This window comes from Rhinolophus sinicus, chromosome 18 (genome assembly GCF_057876585.1).
Source record: "Rhinolophus sinicus isolate RSI-liver-muscle chromosome 18, RSI-T2T, whole genome shotgun sequence".
Taxonomy (NCBI): domain Eukaryota; kingdom Metazoa; phylum Chordata; class Mammalia; order Chiroptera; family Rhinolophidae; genus Rhinolophus; species Rhinolophus sinicus.
This window is the reverse complement of record NC_142518.1, coordinates 46,277,331-46,299,966: the sequence shown is the minus strand read 5'-3', so window position 1 is coordinate 46,299,966 and position 22,636 is coordinate 46,277,331. Positions and strand designations below refer to the sequence as shown.

Below are 22,636 nucleotides of genomic sequence, written 5' to 3'. Positions count from 1 at the left end.
GCATATTTTAAAGAAATAGAACAAAAAATCATCAGATTTGTTTGGAACCACAAAAGACCCCGAATAGCCAAAGCAATCTTAAGAAAAAAGAACAATAATGGAGGTATCACACTTCCTGACTTTGGCTTGTACTACAGTGGTACAATAATCAAAACAGCATGGTATTGACAGAAAAGCAGACACATAGACCAATGGAATAGAATTGAGAACCCAGAAATAAAACCACATAAATATGGACAGATAATTTTTGACAAAGAAGCTAAAAACATACAATGGAGCAAAGACAGCCTCTTCAATAAATGGTGCTGGGAGAATTGGATAGCCACGTGCAAAAGAATGAAACTGGACTGCTATTTGTCACCATGTACCAAAGTTAATTCAAAATGGATCGAAGACTTAAGCATAAGACCTGACACAATAAACTGCATAGAAGAAAACATAGGTACTAAACTTATGGACCTTGGGTTCAAAGAGCATTTTATGAACTTGACTCCAAAGGCAATGGAAGTAAAAGCTAAAATAAACGAATGGGACTATATGAAACTTAAAAGCTTCTGCACAGCAAAAGAAACCATTGACAAAATAAAGAGGCCACCAACTGAATGGGAGAACATTTTTGCAAACAGTGCCTCCGATAAGGGGCTAGTATCCAGAATATACAAGGAACTCATGCAACTCAACAACAAAAAAACAAACAACCCAATTGAAAAATGGGCAGAGGACTTGAAGAGACATTTCTCCAAAGAGGACATACAAATGGCAAATAGAGATATGAAAAAATGCTCAACATCACTAATCATCAGAGAAATGCAAATCAAAACCACAATGAGATATCACCTCACCCCAGTCAGAATGGCTATCATCAACAAGACAAATAGTAACAAGTGTTGGAGAGGCTGTGGAGAAAAAGGAACCCTCATACACTGTTGGTGGGAATGCAGACTGGTGCAGCCGTTATGGAAGGCAGTGTGGAGGTTCCTCAAAAAATTACGAATAGAATTGCCGTATGACCCAGCAATCCCTCTCCTGGGTATCTACCCAAAAAATCTGAAAACATTTAGAGATAAAGACACGTGTGCTCCAATGTTCATTGCAGCTTTGTTTACAGTGGCCAAGACATGGAAACAACCAAAATGTCCTTCGATAGATGAATGGATAAAGAAGTTGTGGTATATATACACAATGGAATACTATTCGGCAGTAAGAAAAGATGATATAGGAACATTTGTGACAACATGGATGGATCTTGAGAGAGTAATGCTGAGCGAAACAAGTCAGACAGAAAAAGCAGAGAACCATGTGATTTCACTGATATGTGGTATATAAACCCAAAACAACAAAAGAACAAGACAAACAAATGAAAAACAGAAACTCATAGACACAGACAATAGTTTAGTGGTTGCCAGAGGGTAAGGGGGGCGGGGGGTGGGGGGTGGGAGATGAGGATAAGGGGGATCGAGTATATGGTGATGGAAGGAGAACTGACTCTGGGTGATGAACACACAACGGGATTTATAGATGATGTAATACAGAATTGTACACCTGAAATCTATGTAATTTTACTAACAATTGTCACCCCAATAAATTTAATCAAAAAAAAAAAATTCTAAATTTCTGTTCAACCAAAGACACCAAACTTTGAAACAATAAGTCACAGATTTAGAGAAAACAATTGTAATATAATACAGTTAAAGTATTGGTATACACAAAAGTTAAGGACTGAAAATCATCTAAAACAAAAAACAAGTAGCAAAACAGGTAAAGGATATGAGCAGTTTCCTGTTGCTATGATACCAAATTACCACAAACTTAATAGCTTAAAACAAGACAAAGGTATAATCTTATAGTTCTGGAGTCCATAAATCCAAAACCAGTTTTAGAGATTAGCTAGGAGGATCCAAGATGGCAGAACAGATAAACACTGTGCTTGCCTCATCCCATGAATACAGCAAAATTACAACTAAATTATTGGACAATCAATCTGGAAAACCATCTGAAGTGTAGCTGAACATAAGTTTTATAGCTAAGCATATAAAGAAGTCACATCAAGACTCGTAGGAGGGGAGGAGACGCATAATGAGCTAGCCCCACACCTCCGTGTGGCAGATAAAAACTGAAAGGCATATCTTGGCCACAAAGGTTCCCCAGGAAGGAGCAAGAGACCCCAAGCCCCCTTCCCCCACAGCACACACACACACACACACACACACACACACACACACACACACACACCAGAGTAGAGTACTGGTGTCGGGAAAAGGAGCTCCCTCAATATCTGCCTGTGAAAAACAGTGGGGATTCCAACCATCTGGGTGGGATGGAAGGCGGCAGGAAACCCAGACATTCTCTTAAAGGGCCTGCTCACAGATTTGCTCACTAACAGGCACTTACCCTGGGCTCCAACAGAGGGACAGTAACTTGGGGGTACATCAGAGACATACAGGAGGCAGACTGAAGTGTGCTGCCTTGGCATGAGGGCTGGAGAACAGTCGCTATTTTCCCTGTGTGGGGTCCTCTTCCTACGCAGCTAGCAGGCAGGCACCATCTTTCCCGTGTGGAGCCCTCCCCTTATGCTTATGGCCAAAAGGAATCTGAATCTGATTGGCCTAGTGAGCTCCGCAGCTCTGTTCCACATCTCCACCCTGCCAACTCACTGAGAACCCGCCACACTCAATTCTGTACCACAAAGGCTTTATCGGTTTTATCCATGGCTGAACCTTTCTGTATCTGGCAACCAGCAGCAGGGTATTGTGCTGAGTGAAGTATGTCAGACAGAGCAAGACAGATGCAATGTGATTTCACTTACAGGTGGAATCTAAAGGACAAAATAAACAAACAAAACAGAAACACACTCATAAATACAGAGAACAATTTGATGGTTGCCAGTTGGGAGGGGGGTTGGAGGGGGGGATGAAAAACAGGAAGTGATTAAGAAGTACAAATTGGTTGTTACAAAGTAGTCATGGGGATGTGAGTTATAGCATAAGAAGAGTAGTCAATAATAGTCAATATAGTCAATAATATAGTAATAACTACGTATGGTGCAGATGGGTACTATATTTATCAGGGTAATAGATGGGAGTGGGTTGGAGGACAGGGTGAAAAAGGTGAATGGATTAAGAAGTACAAATAGATAGCTACAAAATAGTCATGGGGATGTAAAGCAAAGCATAGGAAATTATAGTCAATAATATGGTAATAGCTATGTAAAATGCCAGTTGAGTACTAGACTGACTAGTCGGGGGGATAACGTCTTAAATTATACAAATGTCTAACTACTATGCTATCCACCTGAAATTAGTACAAAACAATATTGAATATTAACTGCAATTGAAACATTTAAAAGGGGGGGGGGAAGCTGAAGGGAAATAAGAGGTTCAAATTTCCAGGTATAAAACAAATAACTCACGGAGATGTACTGTATAGAATGGGGAATATAGTCAATAATATTGTGATAGCATGGTACGGTGTCAGATGGTTGCTGGATTTATCATGGTGATCACTTGTTTAGGTTTATAAATGTTGAATGACTATGGTGTACACCTGAAACTTATATAATGTTGTATATTAGCTATATTTTTTCAATAAAAGTCTTAAAAAAAAAACAGTTTTAGTGAGCTGAAGTCAAGATGTTAGCAGACTGATTCCTTCTGGAGGTTCTAGGGAAGAAATCATTTGTATCTTCTAGAAGCCACCTGCATTCCTTGGCTCGTGACCCTTCCCTTGCATTACTCCAACCTCTTGCTTCCATCATCGCATATCCTTCTTCTCTCCTTATAGTCAAATCTTCCTCTACTTCCCTCTCATAAAGACACTTGTGATTGCATTTAGGTCCCACGTGGTAATCCAGGATAATCTCCCTATCTCACCATCCTTAAATTAATCAGGTCTGCAAAGTCCCTTTTGCCATATAAGGTAACATTCACAGGTTCTAGGGTTTATAAGGGATATATCTTTCATGGGGCCTTTATTCAACTTACCACAAACCAGCAATTCACAGATGAGGAAACAGACCATAAAACAAATGAAAAGATGTACAGCCCATTTCTTAATGCAATTGCAAATAATACAAACAAAATTACCATCTCACTCTCATCATAATGTCAAAATTTTTTAAGTCTGATAATAATATATATTGTCAAGGACATTTACCAAAAGGAACTATCATGCTGCTAGTAGTACTATAAATTGATACATCTAATTTGGAGAACAATTTGAAATATTTAGGAAATATGAAGATGTGCAAACCCTTTGGCCCAGCCATTCTACTTCTAGGTATGTATTAGAGGTGCACTGAATATTTTGACCAAACATAAAATAGCTGAGTATTAAAAGTCAGTATTTAGCCAAAGTTGAATATCCTCATCATAAAATGAAATATTGAGAAATTATTATATATCTGAAATTCTAACAAAAAATATCAAATCATTGTTAAAATTTTGTAATTTAAAATTTTTAGGCAGGCCTGGTGGCTCAGGTCATTGGAGTACCATGCTGTTAACGCTGAGGTCGCAGGTTTGACTCCCACATGGGCCAGTGAGCTGCGCCCTCTACAGCTAAACTTGTGAACAACAGCTCTCCCTGGAGCTGGGCTGCCGTGAGCAGCCAGAGGTTGGCGTGAGCTGCCGCAGGCTGCTGTGTGCTGTTGGGGGCTACTGTGTGCTGCCATGAGCAGCTGGCAGCCAGCATGAGCGGCTGTCTGTGAGCGGCCAACTGATGACTGGCAACCAACTGCCTGGTCGGGGGGAGGAACGCAAGGCTCATAATACCAGCATGGGCCAGGGAGCTGTGTCCTACACAACTAGACTGAGAAACAACAGCTTGAACCGGAGTGGAGGGGGGATGTGGAAGAAAGGGGAAAAAAAATTTTAATGAATGTCTTTTGGTAAAGTGTTACATATGTGGCATAAAGCATTAATGTAAGACAAAATGATTTAGTGACCCTAGGTGATTCAATTTAACTTCATAATAATTATAAAGAATCTGTTAAAATGTTCTGAATTGAAAAATCAGTTTTTTAATTATAACATTATAGTGTATGCCCAATAATTTCTCAACACTATCAGGTCATAAATTGTTCCTATGATCACTATACTGTATATTTTAAGTACTAAATAAGTCTCACTTTCAGCTGAGGTTTGCAGAGGAGCAAGATATGGCTTATTTGTGTTTTCATCATTGGGATGTTAGAGGCCTTTATGTATTCTAGATACTTCATCCAACAGCAGCATCATACACATTCTTCTCAAGCTCACATGGAACATTCACCAAGATAGACCACATTCTAGACCATAAAATACACCTTAACAAATTTAAAAGAATAGAAATCATACAAAGTATTCTCTCAGACCATAATGGAGTGAAACTAGAAATCAGTAACAGAAAGATAGCTGGAAAATCCCAAAATACTTGCAGATCAAACATACCTCTAAATAACACATGGGTAAAAATATCGATGCAATTGGGGTGGCCAGATGGCCCATTTGGTTAGAGCGCAAGCTCTTAACAACAGGGTTGCCGGTTCGATTCCCACGTGGGCCAGTGAGCTGCACCCTCCACAACTAGATTGAAGACAACAAGCTGCTTGTGGGCAGCCGGATGGAGTGCGAGGTCTTAACAACAAGGTTGCCGCTTCAATTCCAGAATGGGATGGTGGGCTGCACCCCCTGCAACTAGATTGAAAACAGCAACTGGACTTGGAAACTGAGTTGCGCCCTCCACAACTAGATTGAAGGACAACAACTTGACTTGGAGCTAATGGATCTTGGAAAACCACACTCTTCCCCAATATTCCCCAATTTTAAAAAAAAATCAATGCAATCCCTATCAAAATCTCAGAAGAATTTTTTGTAAACAATGACAATCTGTTCCTAAAATTTTTATGGAAATGCAGAAGACCAAAAATAGACAAAATGATTTTGAAAAAGAATAAAATTAGAGGACTCACACTTTCCAGTTTCAAAACTGACTACAAGCTACAATAACCAAGACAGCATGGTACTGGCATAAGGATAGACATATAGATGAATGGAACAAAATAGACAGTCCAAAAATAGACCCTTAACTTTATGGACAATTGATTTTTAACAAAGACACCAAGGCAAATCAATAAGGAAAATATTATTTTTCAACAAATGGGACAACTGGCTATCCAATTCATGCAACAAGATGAATTCAGACACTTGCCTCACAATACATATAAAAAACAGACTTAAATATGAGCTGAAACTATTAAAATTTTATTTAAAAACCATAGGAGAAAAATCTTCAAGACCATAGATTAAGAAAATCCTCTTTACATGTCACCAAATACACAATCTACTTTAAAAATTAGTAAGTTAGATTTCTCAAAATAAAAAATATTTTTGAACTTCACTAGACACCATTATGAAAAATGAAAACATAAGCCATAGACTGGGAGATAACATTTGCAAATCTTCTAAAGGACTTACATCCAGAATATATAAAGAACTCTAAAAACTGTATAATAAGAAAACAAACAATCCAATTCAACAATGAGCTAAAGAGACGAAGTAGAGACACTTCACCAAAGAGGATATATGGATAGCAAATGTCAATGCCTTCCAGACCAGAGTACCAGGAATGTACCTGTAGTTGAACAAGTGTATTACTTCTTATAGCAATGGAGAACGTATACCATGGGGAACTACAGGCAGTCTCAGTAAGTGAATATTAGAGGGTCTAAGGAAGAAGGCAGTCTAGATTGGGTGCTGTCAGAAAGTTGAGGCACCTCTATGATTGGGTATCACAATAAATCTTATCTATAGGGAAGGCAGACTTACAACAAGGATAAAGCTGTAATTGGTAAAAAAGTAGTAGCAGTTACTCATGATAATCTGAGTAAAGGGGATGTTTGGTATTCTATGGGTCACAGTGTTTTGTGTGCTTAGATAAAGCTATGAAGTGGCCTCTCTGTCTTACTTTATCATGGTCCTAGAGTAACTGTCTAATGTTTGTGTTCTTTGAGATTGTTTATGTCCAACAGGAGAATAATATAGCCTAGCTAGGAGCACCAGGCAAGCTTCTAACAACACTGAGGCCTAACTGTATTAGACCAGTTCCTAGATGTCAAAGGATGCTTTTATGTTGTTGTTGTCATTGTTCTAGTTCCCCCTTTTGTCCATAAAAATCCTGGATTTTCACCAGATTTTACTGATCAGGATCAGAAGAGTATCGATTAAACATAGTCTATAGTTGAACAAGAGTTAATCCTTTTTTCTCCTTTTGTTGCAGGATGTTATTGAACCACCTGACATAACAATGGCTGTGCAATAGCATTTAAGACTCTGGACAGGATACACCAGTCAAATTGTAACACAGATAATTATCAGAAGTAAAATGACTATTGGTCCTTGTAACAAATCTCAAAGCCATAGGCCAAAATTCTAAAACCCAGGCAATTAAAACATCCCAGAACCCAGCTGGGTCTCTTTTAGACCTAGCTTTTTATTTTAGGCAAGTGACAGGCTATTCTACTTGTCCTGTAATATTTATATAGGTACAACAATAACTATTTGCTAGCAAATTTTCCTTTGGCTATCCAAGAGGAAATCAAGGACTATATGACTGTCCATGATAACTCTAGATAATGAATTATACCAGTTTTTAAAATTATTACTGTAGATCACAGATGATCTGCTAGACAGATGGTAGTTGTCAATATCTGAAAATCTCTAACAATTTCTCCAAATACACAGAATAAGTTAGTGTGCAATAGACAGGGATAAGCCTAATGTCTACATAACAAGTAGTATCCTAGTGAAGCACAGATTATGTTGGATGTATAAGTATCATTTATTGCAACAGGAGTGAGTTAATTTTATGTCCAAGTGGGGTTTCTTTGCGGGGGGATGAAAATATTCTAAAATGTATGATGTAATGGTTGCACAACTCTGTGAATAGACTAAAACCATCCCTAAATTGTAAACCCTTAAGTTGGCAAACTGTACAGCATGTGAGTTATATATAAATAAAGCTGTTATTTTAAAATAATAATGAGGTGTTCTATAGGTATTGATATGGATGTTCTAAAGGCTGCAGGCAGTTCAGAGAAGTATTATTGAAAAAGAAACAAAAAGAGTAAAAGTATCCTACTGTACCATGGGCCAAAAGAAATATTTCATGGTGATTTTTTTATTAAATATAGGCAATAGATGATAGCTGTTTGTCTTATTGTATTTACATTTTCCTTTTTTAAAGTCTTAAATTTATGTATATTAAGAATACACAGGGGCCGGCCCGGTGGCTCAGGCGGTTAGAGCTCCGTGCTCCTAACTCCGAAGGCTGCCGGTTCGATTCCCACATGGGCCTGTGGGCTCTCAACCACAAGGTTGCCAGTTCAATTCCTCGAGTCCCGCAAGGGATGGTGGGCTCCGCCCCCTGCAACTAAGATTGAACATGGCACCTTGAGCTGAGCTGCCTCCCGGATGGCTCAGTTGGTTGGAGCGCGGGCTCTCAACCACAAGGTTGCCAATTCAATTCCTCGACTCCCGCAAGAGATGGTGGGCAGCGCCCCCTGCAACTAAAATTGAACACGGCACCTTGAGCTGAGCTGCCGCTGAGTTGGTTGGAGCCTGTCCTCTCAACCACAAGGTTGCCGGTTTGACTCCCGCAAGGGATGGTGGGCTGTGCCCCCGGCAACTAGCAACGGCAACTGGACCTGGAGCTGAGCTGTGCCCTCCACAACTAAGACTGAAAGAACAACAACTTGAAGCTGAACATAACCCCCCACAACTAAGATTGAAAGGACAACAATTTGACCATTGTTCCCCAATAAAGTCCTGTTCCCCTTCCCCAATAAAATCTTAAAAAAAAAAAAAAAATACACAATATGACCTACAAAATTTAAATATCCAAGAGTTAAAATAAATTGTTGTGACAGAGGACAGAAATATGAAAAACATAGTTATATTTTCTCACACATAATATTTAATTAGTCTTACTTTTATTACTAATTGCCACTGTTCACTAGTTCTATTGTTTGGTTTAAATAACAGCATGTGTGTAACAAAAGTAAATAATAAAGAAAAACACATAATTTAAAATGAATAATAATAAATAAAATGAACATCTATTTTTATATTAAAGCAATAATACACACATGAACAATTATTTATTATATATTATGAGTCTTTTCATCTGATACAGCTATGTCCCAGGTTGCTCTCTAAAAAATGGTCACCCCAATGGTGTAATACCATTCAGGTGGGAGAACAAGATATAATAATATTTGTAAATTACACAGACAAACTGGTAAACAGTGGTGCCTTCTGTGAAAAGAGAAATAAGTGGCTGGAACAAGCCAGAGGTTTTCTTTTGTTTTTTAAATATATTTTTAAAATGAGTACCTTGTGCATGTACTACCTATTCAAAAGGGAGAAAATCATTATTAGTCTTACACAGAGGTTGTCCATGGTGAGTTGGGAAATGTGTTTACAAAGCACAGGTTCCCACTGGAAACAGTATGTTAAGAACAGGAGGTTCTTGGGGAACCTACCCAAAGTTCAAGATGGGTGCCTGACGGATTACGGATTTAGATGAGTCCGATGAGGTATGCTTGTGTCAAAAACTGAAGGGCCCGCTAAGCTCCAGAAACCAGTATGAATTTTTGCATATGTGAAGGAAGCCATTATAGGGTTTTTAGGAAAGGAATATAATTGATGACTAAGAGATCCCTCTGGTCTGTGAAGAATGTGGGGGAGCACAATTTTGGGGACCTATTTTTGTAGTCTTGGTGAGTAAGGCTGTTGGCTTGGACTGTTAGCATTGTAGCACTGGATGGAGATGCAAAGACACAGACTTTGGGAGGTCGTCCTGACAGAACTTGCTGCTAGACTGAATGTGGATTGTAGGAGAAAGAGCACAGTACGGCTGACTGCTAGGGTGTCTTTCCTGGTATGGAGAATTCTAGCACTATGGTAGATTGAGGGGGAGTAAGAAAGAGTTCTCTTTGGGACACTTTAAGCCAGAGACAGTTAACTGATGCACGTTTTTCTTAAGTCATTCAGGCTGTTCTGTGGAGAGTGGGGATCGGAGGGCATCTGGGAGGCAAGTGAGGGCCCTGGGCGGGCCTCAGCAGGGACAGAGAGGAAACTACACAGGGTCAAAGGACAAGGCTGAAGGGGCTCCAGCAGAGAATCTTGCAGGTAGGTGGTCAAAGGCTTCAGCTTTTCATCGGTATGAAATGGGCAACCACGACAGGGCTTCAAGTGTGACCATAGCAGACCAAAGGCTTGCTGTGTGGAGAGTAGGATATAGGGTGGAGTTGCCAGATTTAGCCAATAAAAATACAGAATGCCCTGTTAAACTTGAACATCAGATAAACAAATCATTTTGTAGTGTTAAGTATACCCTGTGTACTGCTTGGGATATACTTATGCTAAAAATGTATTCGGTGTTGATCTGATATTCAAATTTAACTGTGTGTTCTGCTTTTAACCAGGCAACCCAACCATAGGGGCAGGTGGAGGCTGGGCCCCTGCAGGCATTCCACGGAGACCGAAAGGGCCAGAGTGGCAGGAGGGGAGGTGTGAGGAGAGGCCCCAGAGAAGACAAGGGTGGTCCCTTTGATGCCCTTTTCCAGAGAACAGCTCTGGAACACACGAGCTTCTCAGCTCTTCCAGGTGTTGGCCGAGGGCTTCTCTGGGAAGCATTTACCCGTACCTTCTAGTCCTCCGGAGCCGGCCAACTCCCCTTCAGCCTCCCCGGGGCCCGGTAGCGGCTGGGAAGAGGCGGCCTGAGGGGTGGCGCGTTAACCCCGCCTTCCGCACCCCGCAGGGGTGGAGCCTGAGCGAGGAGCCTGCGAGCAGCCTTCTCTCCCCGGATGAGTAGTGGCAGGAGAACATGGAGTCGGGCAAGATGGCGCCTCCCAAGAACGCTCCGAGAGATGCCTTGGTAAGTGCGAAGGATGAGCGGTGGGTCGTGAAGCTCGGCGCAGCCAGAGACCTGGGAGGCAGGCCCAGGCCTAGGGCCTGAGGATGGGCTCGCGTGCTGGCTTCAGCCCAACCGAGGCGGCAGGAAGAAGTGTGAGATTGGGGTGCCCTGGCTCCGGGGCGCTCTCCCGCCATCCCGGCAGCCCCGCCGGAGTGCGCAGGCCAACCGCCCGGGTTTGTCTCCTGGGCCTCGGGTCGCGGCCGCCTCGTCGTGTCGCCTGGTCTGCGAACCCTGACTCTCGCGTCCAGGATTCTGATGCTAGCTTTCCCCATCGCCACATCCAAAAATGACAACCAGCTGTAGCCACCCCTACCTCTGCTGGGAAAGCCAACCCGGGCCTCTTCGTCCCCGCCCCCATCCCCCGCGGAAAAAAAAAGTTTTCAGGAAAGAGGGTACGAAGGCATTTGGTGTGATCCTGACACTCACTTGGGAGGAAAAGGCTGAGTACAAGTTTGGAGCTTGTAGAAGGGGGACCCTGTATCATAAATATAAATACTACCTTCGGTCCAATCTTGATTTCCAGTACCTAGATTATGCATCTGGCCTTTTTATTTGAATCCACAGGTGATGGCGCAGATCCTGAAGGATATGGGAATCACTGAGTATGAGCCAAGGGTTATAAATCAAATGTTGGAATTTGCTTTCCGTAAGTTGATAACACCAAAAAATTTTTCCCTAACTTGTGAATTTGAAAAGATCCTTTTATTCTAAGAATATTTTCAACTAAATTACTTTAACAGTTAATATCTTAGAATTCAGCCTAAAGCAGTAAAATGGAGCTCAAGCTAAGGGACAACAGTATTTATACTGTGGTATTTTTTAAAAATTGATCATATACATAGGACAATTAGGTATTAGAACCAAAACTCATAAACTTTCTAGAAATTAATGGAACCTTCCATTAAGAAAAGTGGCCATAAATATTAAGCTGTTTCCATATGTTTAAGAAAATAATGTTTTGTTCTTAAAGGATATGTGACTACAATCCTGGATGATGCAAAAATTTATTCGAGCCATGCTAAGAAACCCAATGTAGATGCAGACGATGTGAGACTGGCAATCCAGTGCCGCGCTGACCAGTCCTTTACATCTCCTCCCCCGAGAGATGTGAGCAAACATTTATTTAAAGTTCATTTTATTTATAATTTTTCATTGTAGTTCTTATCAGTTTTTTGTTTTGTCTTGTTTTAAGTTTTTACTGGATATTGCAAGGCAGAAAAATCAAACCCCTTTACCTCTGATTAAGCCATATGCAGGACCCAGACTGCCTCCTGACAGATACTGCTTAACAGCTCCAAACTATAGGCTGAAGTCCTTAATTAAAAAGGTAAGAATTGTTAGTCAATTTAGCTTTTTAAAAAGGTGAGATGTGTTAGATAAATTTGTAAAGAACAAACGCCTGTAGATAGTGCAGTAGATTAAAGGCTAAGATAATTTACTAGGATATATATATATATATATATATATATATATATATATATATTTTTTTTTTTTTTTAATTTACTACCTCGAAAATACTGTGTCTGCAGTTAGCTGCTATGTTAAAATACAAAATATAAGACCTAAAATTTTTAGAGCTAAAAGGAACTTTAGTGTTCATGTAACCCAATGCTTATTTTTCACATCAGGAAAGTGAGCCTAAACTCATCCATGGAGTTCGTAGCAAAGCTAGGGCTGATTCCCAGGTTTCATAACTCCCAATCTTTCCACTTGAACATAGTTTTTTAGTGAAGCTCAATAACAGAGTAAATTATATACCATCAGAAATTAGACTTGCTTTCTGAAATATGACCCAAGGCTCTCCCACCACTGAAAAAGTGCTCCCCATATTGGGCTCCCTTTGTAGTCTGAAGTTCCACTATAAGAGAATTTATTTCTTCTTGGGTTAAGATGTTGACTAGTTAAGATTGAAAATGATAAGGAAGTTAGCTGTTATCTCCAAATAAGATTCTACCGTAACCTAAGTACTATACAGAATTCTGTGTGTGTGTGCACGCGCGCACACACTCATCTGTTTATATATATGTCTGTGAAAACCCTAGTTTAAATGTTGGATTCGGAACACTAATAGAACAAAAACAGGACATTCTTGCCATGGGTTATCCATTAATAATTAACATCAACAATCCTAATTTCATTCCTATTAACTTTAGGTGTCAAATCTGAACAACGTTAAAACTAATTTGTTTGTTAAATCCCATAGGGACCTAACCAAGGAAGACTAGTTCCACGGTTAAGTGTTGGTGCTGTTAGTAGCAGACCTACCACTCCTACTATAGGTAAGTGAGAGAGGGAAATGCCTTTTCTGGCTGGTAAAGAAGAAGTGCCTCAGCACTTGATTTTGAACTATAATCCAAGTCAAAAGGTGAGTCAGAAATTCCCATATGTGTGTTGACATTGATATATTATTCATCCTATAGTAAAGCTATAGACACATAGTATTTTATCAGATTTAAAAATGAGAAAGCTACAAGGAGTATAGATTTGGACATTACCCAGCATTGTTGCTGGTATAAAGCATGATACCAAAAACAGGAGTTTAAGCTCTGTTCTTTCTGCCTTCTATGCAAATGAAGTTGCAAAACACACTCATGGCAGTAGCCAATTTACCAGAAATTAAAGAAATTTCTGAATAAATTGGCAAGAGAATGCAGTCAGAAGAAAGTTTAAAATGTACAAAAAGCTTAAGGATATCAAAGAAAAAAAACCTGTTCTTTTTTAATATTAACCTTTTCAAAAGTAGTATTCATTACCCTATGTTGATCAGTGGGAGCCCCTTCATCTGTGCCTTCATCTGTGCCCCTGTCTCCATCATTCTTTGAGCATTTCTTACTTTCTGGAACAAGGTATTCCAAATTTACCTTACATATTTTTTTCTTATTAAATTTATTGGGGTGACATTGGTTAGTAAAATTATACAGGTTTCAAGTGTACATTTTTATATCACCATATGTTTGACCCCCTTTTCCTTCTACCATCCCCCCTTACCCTCTGGTAACTTATATTTTCACCCCAGTCCCAGAATCAGCCATTTCTCCAAAGAGCCCTGGTTCCTTTTAGTGGAGAATGGTATTTAGAAACCATTATTTGTGTCTTTTTAATGTCATTGTTTAGGTTAATAAGGAGAACATAAATAATGGATTTAGATTTCCTGATTTTTTATCCTATATTCCTGCTGGATGTCTTTTATAGTCAAAGTATTTTCAGAAAAACAAAAACAAAAACAAAACCCTTCTCTTTGACCAGTATTGTTTTTTGGCTCTTGTTGCTTATAACTTGAATCCTGTAGATGTCATGTAGGCCTAGTGTAAGCATTTGATTTTTGAGGTGTGTAGATAATCTCTTCATATTCTTAGGATGTGAATTTACATTCCAGCATTTTTAAACCAGCCTGGTATAGTATTACTTGTATACTTCTAATTACCTGCATGTGACATTTGTGGACAGAAATTTGCATATATGATTTGTGTAACTTTTGATCATATACTGTTTATCTGTGGATTCATATTACTTAAGTGAATACCAATTTTTTTTAAACTCTAGGCTATGGTAATCAGTTACACATGTTGGCAAGTTAACCAATTTTAGTTATCAATTGTGATTTTTATTTATAGTTAGATATTTATTATACATGTTTTAGAGATTTTTAAAATCTAGAGTTGAGGGAGCTGCTGAACACTACTATTAAACATAAAAGTTTTTAACTTCAAAAAAATTCAATGAGTTTTATAAAGCATAAGACCTAAGCATCTATTCTGTTCAATTTTAAAACCTAAACTCCATACTTACTTAAATGTTAACAATACCTTAGGGTAATGGCCAAGAAAACATCTACCTACTATGAATTTTCTTGACAAAATAAAATACTTATATTTGCTTCATTAACCTTCACCAAATTCTTTGGACCATTTCTTAATACAGGAAAACCTTGCCTAGGGATGGAGATATACAAAGATATACCTTTGTAAGAAAAAGCACTAGAACCCAGATTCCTGTATACCTTTGGTCTTTCTTTCCCCATGTAGGCTTTCTTCTCCTTTGTCCTTGGAGATGATGATAGTTGTAGTTTCTTTCAGTAACTCTCTCCCCTGGGAAGACTGCTGGTTCCAGGGGGAAGGGATCTATGGAAAGCCTGAATCCCCAAAGGAAAAACTAGGAACAGACACATTTCCATAAATGCATTTTTGAGAGCTGCAAAGACGTTAGTATACATACTGAGTCTGAGTCTTGCAAAATTCATTCATCAAGCAAACATTTGAGTGCCTGTTAGGAGCAAAGCACAAAAGCCATGTGCTCAAGGATGAAAAAAGGTTAGCTGAGGCTTGTAATTTATCAAACGAGATAAGACACTAATAATAAGGCTCCTATAATGTATTAAAGGAGTTTCAGAGGCAGGCAATCCCTTCTAAATAAATAAAAAATTTTACAAAATGGGGTGGTATTTTGAGTTGTACCTTGGAATAATGTGTGGAATTAAGGGGGCGGGGGATGGACTAAATTATCTCCAAGATCCTTTCCTGCTTAATAAAATTTCAATATAGAAAAGGAATATGATTTTTGTGTCCAACTAGGGACCCCAAAGGGTGTATTTGATAGTCTTTTGTTAGATGCATGTTGATTTAGCTTCATGGACCTAGTAGACATTTTCTTATTCTCAGCAAGTGAGAGATTAAAAGTGCCACCTAAGGGAATAGAAAACTTGGGTCTTTACTCTGCTAGATTATTTAAACGCTCAACTTCATGACGTCATTTAGCTAAAATTCAGTGCCAGTCGCTGTTTGAAGAGCTTTACAAGAATTCTATGAAGTAGATACTGTTGTCCCCATTTGACAGATGAGAAAACTGAGGTACAAAAATTAAATAACTTTCCCAAGGACACTCAGGTAGTACGTGATAAAATTTGCATTCAGACACAAGCAGGTAGGCTCCAGAGCCTACATTCTTAACCATTATACTATCCTGAAGTTTTAGCATCTAAACTATTAAACTTGTAAACATTTTTTAAGTTTGCTTTTATTGCAAATGATTTTTTCTCACCTTTCATTAGTTCCCTGTGCTTTGAAGGTAGTTTTTGGTAAGCTAAGAAGGGCAGAAAATGAACCTGGATAATAAGTCATCTAACTAATATGATCTGTTAATTACAACTACAGCAACCCCACAAACAGTGTCTGTCCCAAATAAAGTTGCACCTCCAGCGTCAGTGACAAGCCAAAGATTTACGGTGCAGATTCCACCTTCTCAGTCCACACCTGTTAAACCAGGTAATGTGATGGGCAGGCAGGGGGTGGGGGATGTTGTAAGCGGTTCTTTTAAAATATTTTTTCTGATTTACAATTTGTGAATAATTTGTGATTATAGAAGTTTGTGTTCCTATAGCAAGAGTTAAATTGCTTTAATATCATAACAGGAAGTGATGCTGCAAATCTTCAGGGGGGTGGGTCTATGGCTCCACTAAAATTATATGAAATTTTACATACATGTAATGTTTGGGGGTGGAGAACATTCAGTGTGATCATCAGATTCTTGAAAAACACTGTGAACCAAAATAAGTTAGGGTCCACAAATCTAAGACATCTTCAGAGAAAAGCACTTAGGGTTAAAGCTCAAGAAAATAATACAACTTAGTGTACATCAAATGAAAATTGTACCTTTAGTCACTTCATGGAAAGAGACATATAAAGTTGGAATGATATAAGTAGAATTCTGTTATAGCATAGTTTATTAATGTATATGTTTAGATTTCACATCTGAAACTTAACCACTCACAGTAAACTACTTACATGAAATACAGGCCTATAAGGGAAGCATGATTTCTGACCTTGAACATTAGTATATGCCATGATGAATCCAGTTCACTGCTTCCCATGACTAAGTACTAAGTGTGAAATTTTAGGTAAAGTTCAAAAACAAAAAACAGAACTGTAACCTTGTACTAGATACTAATTTAAGTATTAAAAAATTTAATTCAACTTTTAATGCAGTATAATTACCTGAGTTTCTTCTATGATGTAGTTGCACTTCATGCTATTGAAATTATTAGAATTACATTCAGCTTTGTTGAATACTTTTTACCATGTTTCTAATTCTGGGTAATTCATAGTTTGGGGGTGTTTTCTTCTCTGTTTACAGTACCCGCAACAACTGCAGTTCAAAATGTTCTGATTAATCCTTCAATGATTGGGCCCAAAAATATTCTTATTACCACCAACATGGTTTCATCACAGAACACAGCCAGTGAATCAAACCCATTGAAGAGAAAACATGAAGATGATGATGACAATGATACTATGTAAGGAATATAGTCTAGTCTAGATGCATTTCAAATGTGTAGTGGTTTTGAGCCCGGTATACTGAACTAGAACATTCTAGATCTTCTCAAGTTTTATCTTAGAAAACTTAAATGTAGTTGAAATATTTTTCACATTAGTTTAAACTCTTAGATTTCATAAGTAAGGGTGCCAATGTTTTTTCATTAGGCTTCAAGATAAAAAGTGAAGCTCTTGTTACTTAATAGTTTCACTAATGTTGAGTCCTACTGTGGCAATTCTATTTTTGGAAGCAGTTTTCTGCCATGTATCACTGACAGCAGCACTTAATTTTCAGTTTCTACAGCCTGATCAGTGGAACTAATCTTTAACAGCATAGTTTCTAATCTACATTTAAATACTTTCTTTTGTAAGGTAATACTCACGTTTATTGTCACCAACTTTTTGACCAAATTTCTCAATTTAGGAAACATTTTTGGAGAGGATGGATTTAGAAGAATTCTAAATCCATTTTGAATGTATTTAACTGGTTTCTTGGTATTCGCTAACCTACCTCCTCAATCCCATTTCTAGATCCCATTTGTTTTCTATAGCATCTCTTCCCCATAGGTCTAAGTTTCTCTCCCTTGCTCTTAAATTTAAAAGGCCAAAACTGGAATTTTTAAAATATCATTCCTGATAATACAGCTTAGTGTCATTTTCGTATTTTTAAAACTTGCTTTACATGTCTGATATTTTTCAGTTCACTTTAACCTGAAGATTTGCATTTGTTTTTCCCCTCCATACCAGAGCAGTTGAGTTTTATCCCTTCCCTTTTATGTCCAGCAAGCTTTACTCTGCTTTTGAGAAGTAGTTTTGGGTCTGTTAACATTCAGTTTCAGTCTTATATTCCAAGTTGACAATGCTACCAGACTTCACATTTCTAAATTTAACATAGATGATGCTATAGCTTAAAATCTGACTTGATAAGTGATAATTATATTTACACTGGACCTAGGCAAAACCACTGAAGAGCAAGTGTTTTCTTCCTTTCTACCACATGCATATATGCTTTGATCACTACTGCTTGAACCCTCCTCCTATTGGTACAATTCAGATCATTTTTCTGGCTAGTTTCTGAGGATGTCACACTGAAGATAGGATCAAACCTGAAAGTTTTCTAATGGTTTTCCTTCCTCTAGAACGCCAACAACAAAAACAAATTAGTGTGATGTGACTTGCACTTACGTGTACTCTGCCTAGGTTTACCACTAATGTTGTAATGTTACTACACACTTTTCTCTTTTTTCCATTTATGCACATCTAAACATCTTACTGTGAAGATTGCAAAGATTTCAAAAATATAAATAGGCTTGTGCAGTTTTTAAGTAAGTTTGACATATTCAACATAGGAATACTTGCAAAATTTTCTAAAATGAATATTCATATCATAATTTAGAACTTATAGCCAAGGATCCTCAAAACTTAAAATACAAGTTAAGTTTCACCTTAGGATGGTGCTTGATACATCCAACAGAAATTGTCCAGTAATGGAAGAAAAGTCTCATCACAGTTTGTTTTTGGATGTTAGGAAAAGGTGGTATCAAACTGATAAAAACAGATCTGATCGATGTCATAGGAGAGAAATGTTCATTATATATAGCATAGGATATCATTACTTGAATGTTCTCAGGGAGGCAGCATGTCTAAGGCCTAGGTTCTAGTCCTGGCTCTTATCATTTACCAACTGTGTGACCTTACTTCACCTCTGAGCCTTGTTCTCCTCACTAGTAATAGGAAAATAACACCGACCCTGCCTACCTCACAGGGATGTTGTGAGGGTTTAATTGGTGTATGTGAAAGTTCTTTCAAAATTGTAAAATGCTATATAACTAAGAAATTGTTAACGTATTTGTTCCGAGATTAATAAAAAAAATTGAACTTATAGTTTATCTTTCATTTTTCACTTGAGATTCAAGAAGATAAACAAGGCCCAGTAATTCTGAGGTCCAAAAAGCAACTAAGATTTTTTAATGAATTATTTGTAAATCAGGGACTTGCTTACTTTTGTTTAGAATCAGCTTTTGACTCATCATAGTGAAACAAAATAAAAAATGAAATATGGGTTTAAATCTATTAAAAACATAACATGCTCTGTCTTTAGTGAGAATCTGTAGATACTGAGATTATAATCTGAGTGTTCACTTACTAAGTCAGCCAGTGAGTGGTTTGCTCTTTCAGATGAAGATTGCTTTACCTTGCCAACTTCCCTTCCCTAACTATGTCCACCTAATCTAACTTCAAGAATGATTTAAGGTTGGGGGGCGGACAGGTGGCTCAGTTGGTTAGACCACGAGCTCTGGGCAACGGGGCTGCCAGCTTGATTCCTACATGGGCCAGCAAGCTGCACCCTCTGCGACTAGAATAAAGTCAATGAGCTGCCACCCAGCTCCCTGGTGGCCAGATGGCTCAGTTGGTTGGAGCACGCACGGGCTCTCAACCACAAGGTTGCCAGTTCGACTCCCACAAGGGGTGGTGGGCTGTTCCCTCTGCAACTAACAACAGCAACTCGACCTGGACCTGGAGTTGAGCTGTAATGTACCCTCCACAACTAAGATTGATAGGACAACTTGACTTGGGAAAAGTCCTGGAAGTACACACTGTTCCCCAATAAAGTCCTGTTCCCCTTCCCCAATAAAATCTTAAAAAGAAAAAAAAATGACTTAAGGCAGCTGTTGTCCTCCAGCTTCCCAGAGAAATTTTTAAAAAGACATACGGGTGGTAATTGGGGTGAGGACATTGTTGTCCCAAGTTCTTCCTTTAACAAGGAGGAAACAAGTATCTTTGAATATAGGAATATAGTCAGCATGCAGGAGAATGGAAGATGTAATGCACACTGTGGTCTAAGGAGTCCAGAGTGAAGGGAAATAGGAGGTAGGGAAGAAAACACTAATCAGAACAGCAGGTACAAAGCAGTGTGCAATACACCACCATACATATTTTAATATATGTATATATACACACACGTGGCTATGCTTTTCATATGCATTAAGTAGCTCCACAGTGAAGGAAACCGGCCTTAGAGTGTTTCTTCTAAGGAGGGATCCTGGCAGCTAGGGGACTGCGGTAGGAAGGAATCTTCTCATTGTGTAAGGAATCTTACTGACTTTATTATGTGCTAACTGCGAGTTTTGGACATAAAAAGGAAAAGGGAAGCAGAAACCCGAGCTAAAGAGATTTAGTTTATGACATGATTTTTTTTCCCTATATGTAGGCATATATTGTCGGGGGGTTAAAAGTGAATGTGCTACACTTAAGCCTAAACCTTTGCAATGTTTTATCAATAATTCATAATTCTGTATTAAGTCAGGAAGCACATCCTTGTACTATTCCAGTTTATATACTCATAAACTATTACATATTATTCCTCTCAACTAGGTTGTAGATTCCTTTAGTACATCAGTGCTATCTTACATACCCTCCATTATGTCCTAAGCATATAGCAGTTACTCAAATATTTGGCTCTTTGCATCTCCCCATTCATTCTCTGGATTAATGACCCAAATAAATGGTAAAGACTCGAGAAGCAGAGTCTAGTAGGAAGTATTTAAAAGGTACAATCAGGGATTGACGGATGGATGAATTGGCAGTTGTAGAGTCTAAGTGCTAGGTTTATGGGTGTTTACAATTTTTTTCGGTTCCTCTATACATTTGAAATAATAAAGTATGGGGAAAGGTTATCAGAAGGTGGGGAAAGTCATCAGTATGCTAAAGTTCTGGCCCAACTGTGACATTCATTTGCTGGATTTATGGGTAGCATCTCTGGGTGTCATCTACAAAAAGATTGGACTAGAATTTGATTCCCAAACCAGGGTATAGCATACCATTAGAGGTGTGCAGAAACATGATGCATTTTAAAATTAACTACAATTATGGGGACAGAATTAAAATACAAATGATTTTTAAAGAAAAAATGTGAGCCCCAAAATTTTGTTTTGTTTAAAGCAGCCAAAATTTTCTTTTGCTGTTTTCTTTAGGGTTAAGCAAAAAGTCCTACTCTAGAAGTACCACTTCAGGGAGTGAGGCACAATGAAAAAGCACCAGGCTTTGGAGTCAAACAAACCTGGACTTGAATCACTGCTGTTACTCACTAGGTCTGTGATCCTGTCCAAGAGTCCAACTATTTCTTTTCTTTATCCATAAAGGTGAAATACAAATCTAATATGTAAAATGCCCAATAGAGAAATTCTGGTTAAACATGGCCTTTTGAAATCACATGTTTACCTCTGCTCACTCCCGAAACCCCATTAAAATGACAGGAAAGGGAAAGGAAGGGAAAATTACAAAGACAATAAAAGAATCAGAATCATTTCTTGGTCTTTGGGCTAAGATCAACTGCAGAATGTCATTAGATTTTCAGCAATGACAATGAAGCAAATCCTTCAAGTCTGAGAAACTGATATATAAGCTGACATTCTATAAATAGCCAAGCAGGCTAGTATACGGGTTGAATAAAGATATTTTCAGACATAGGTCTTAAAAATTTTGCTCTCCAGTCATTCTTTCTCAGAAAAGCAAGTGACTTCTTGTTTCATAAAAAGGAGAGTAAACCAAGAAAGGTGGGGTGGGATCCAGGAAAGGGGAGGTCCAACACAGGAGATGAAAAGAATCCTCAAGAGCATTACCCCAGAGCAACAACTGTACAGCAAACCTAGAGGGCAGCCAGGACGAACTGGAACGGGAGCACAGAGGACTCCAGCAGGGACGTCTCTAATAAAAATGAACAGACTATCTCACATGTTTGAATATATTAGGAATGAATCAGTGCTAGGCACACAGAAAAACTAAATTTTTTAAACTATCAGTAACTCCAAAGAAAATAAAAAATACATAAGTAAATGTAATCATAGCATACGATACAGCTCAGCTGTGAATAGTATTTACAATCATGGTGTAATCTAATCTAGAATTATGACAAAACAATATTGGGAGAATGAAATAGGGGAATACTGTGGAACAGAGGCTATCAGAGAGCTTAAGTTTTCCCATGTATGAAATTGGTAAGATATATATATTTAAATCAGGATGTTAACAGCATACGCATGCTACTTAGAAACATGAATGTAAATATCAGAAAAAAGCTGAGTTGAAAGTGGTCACCTCTGGGGAGTGGGAATCACAAATGGGAGAAATGGGATGATGGCTGTTTTTGTTCTAAGCCTTGTCTTTTTAAATTATCATGTGTAACAGATAAAAATAAAATTTTAAACAAAGTACCTATCACAATGTCTGTCATAAAGTGGGACCATGATAAAAGAGTAGACATTTACCTAATCCCCCCACTTCCCATGACTGCTGTCCCATTTCTTGCATGCAGAAATGTAGACAACTTGATCCCTTCAAGAGTCTGTTCTCACCCTAACTAACAAAGCATGACA

General features: G+C 38.4%; 1 protein-coding gene across 2 annotated transcripts; it reads left to right on the top strand.

Annotated features, from left to right (window-relative positions):
- Window positions 1-10,766: 10,766 nt before the first annotated feature.
- Window positions 10,767-19,145, top strand: TAF9B (TATA-box binding protein associated factor 9b). Of its 2 annotated transcripts, none has more exons than XM_019713597.3 (7): window positions 10,767-10,914; window positions 11,518-11,599; window positions 11,924-12,060; window positions 12,200-12,280; window positions 13,157-13,232; window positions 16,104-16,214; window positions 17,083-19,145. In XM_019713597.3, the coding sequence occupies exons 1-7, from the start codon at window positions 10,864-10,866 to the stop codon at window positions 17,244-17,246; spliced, it is 702 nt and encodes a 233-aa protein (XP_019569156.1). In that variant the 5' UTR covers window positions 10,767-10,863; the 3' UTR covers window positions 17,247-19,145. The 2 variants fall into 2 exon arrangements, with proteins under 2 accessions (XP_019569156.1, XP_019569154.1); XM_019713595.3 differs by having other exon boundaries at window positions 10,768-10,914; window positions 12,146-12,280.
- The last annotated feature ends 3,491 nt before the right edge of the window (window positions 19,146-22,636 follow it).

What these genes read in the sequence shown, in the direction of transcription:
- TAF9B (XM_019713595.3), top strand. Translation starts at nt 10,864, where the DNA reads ATGGAGTCGGGCAAGATGGCGCCTCCCAAGAACGCTCCGAGAGATGCC. An exon ending in CATCTCCTCCCCCGAGAGAT is followed by an intron (nt 12,061 to 12,145) that starts GTGAGCAAACAT and finishes TCTTGTTTTAAG; the next exon opens with TTTTTACTGGATATTGCAAG. An exon ending in ACCTACCACTCCTACTATAG is followed by an intron (nt 13,233 to 16,103) that starts GTAAGTGAGAGA and finishes TTACAACTACAG; the next exon opens with CAACCCCACAAACAGTGTCT.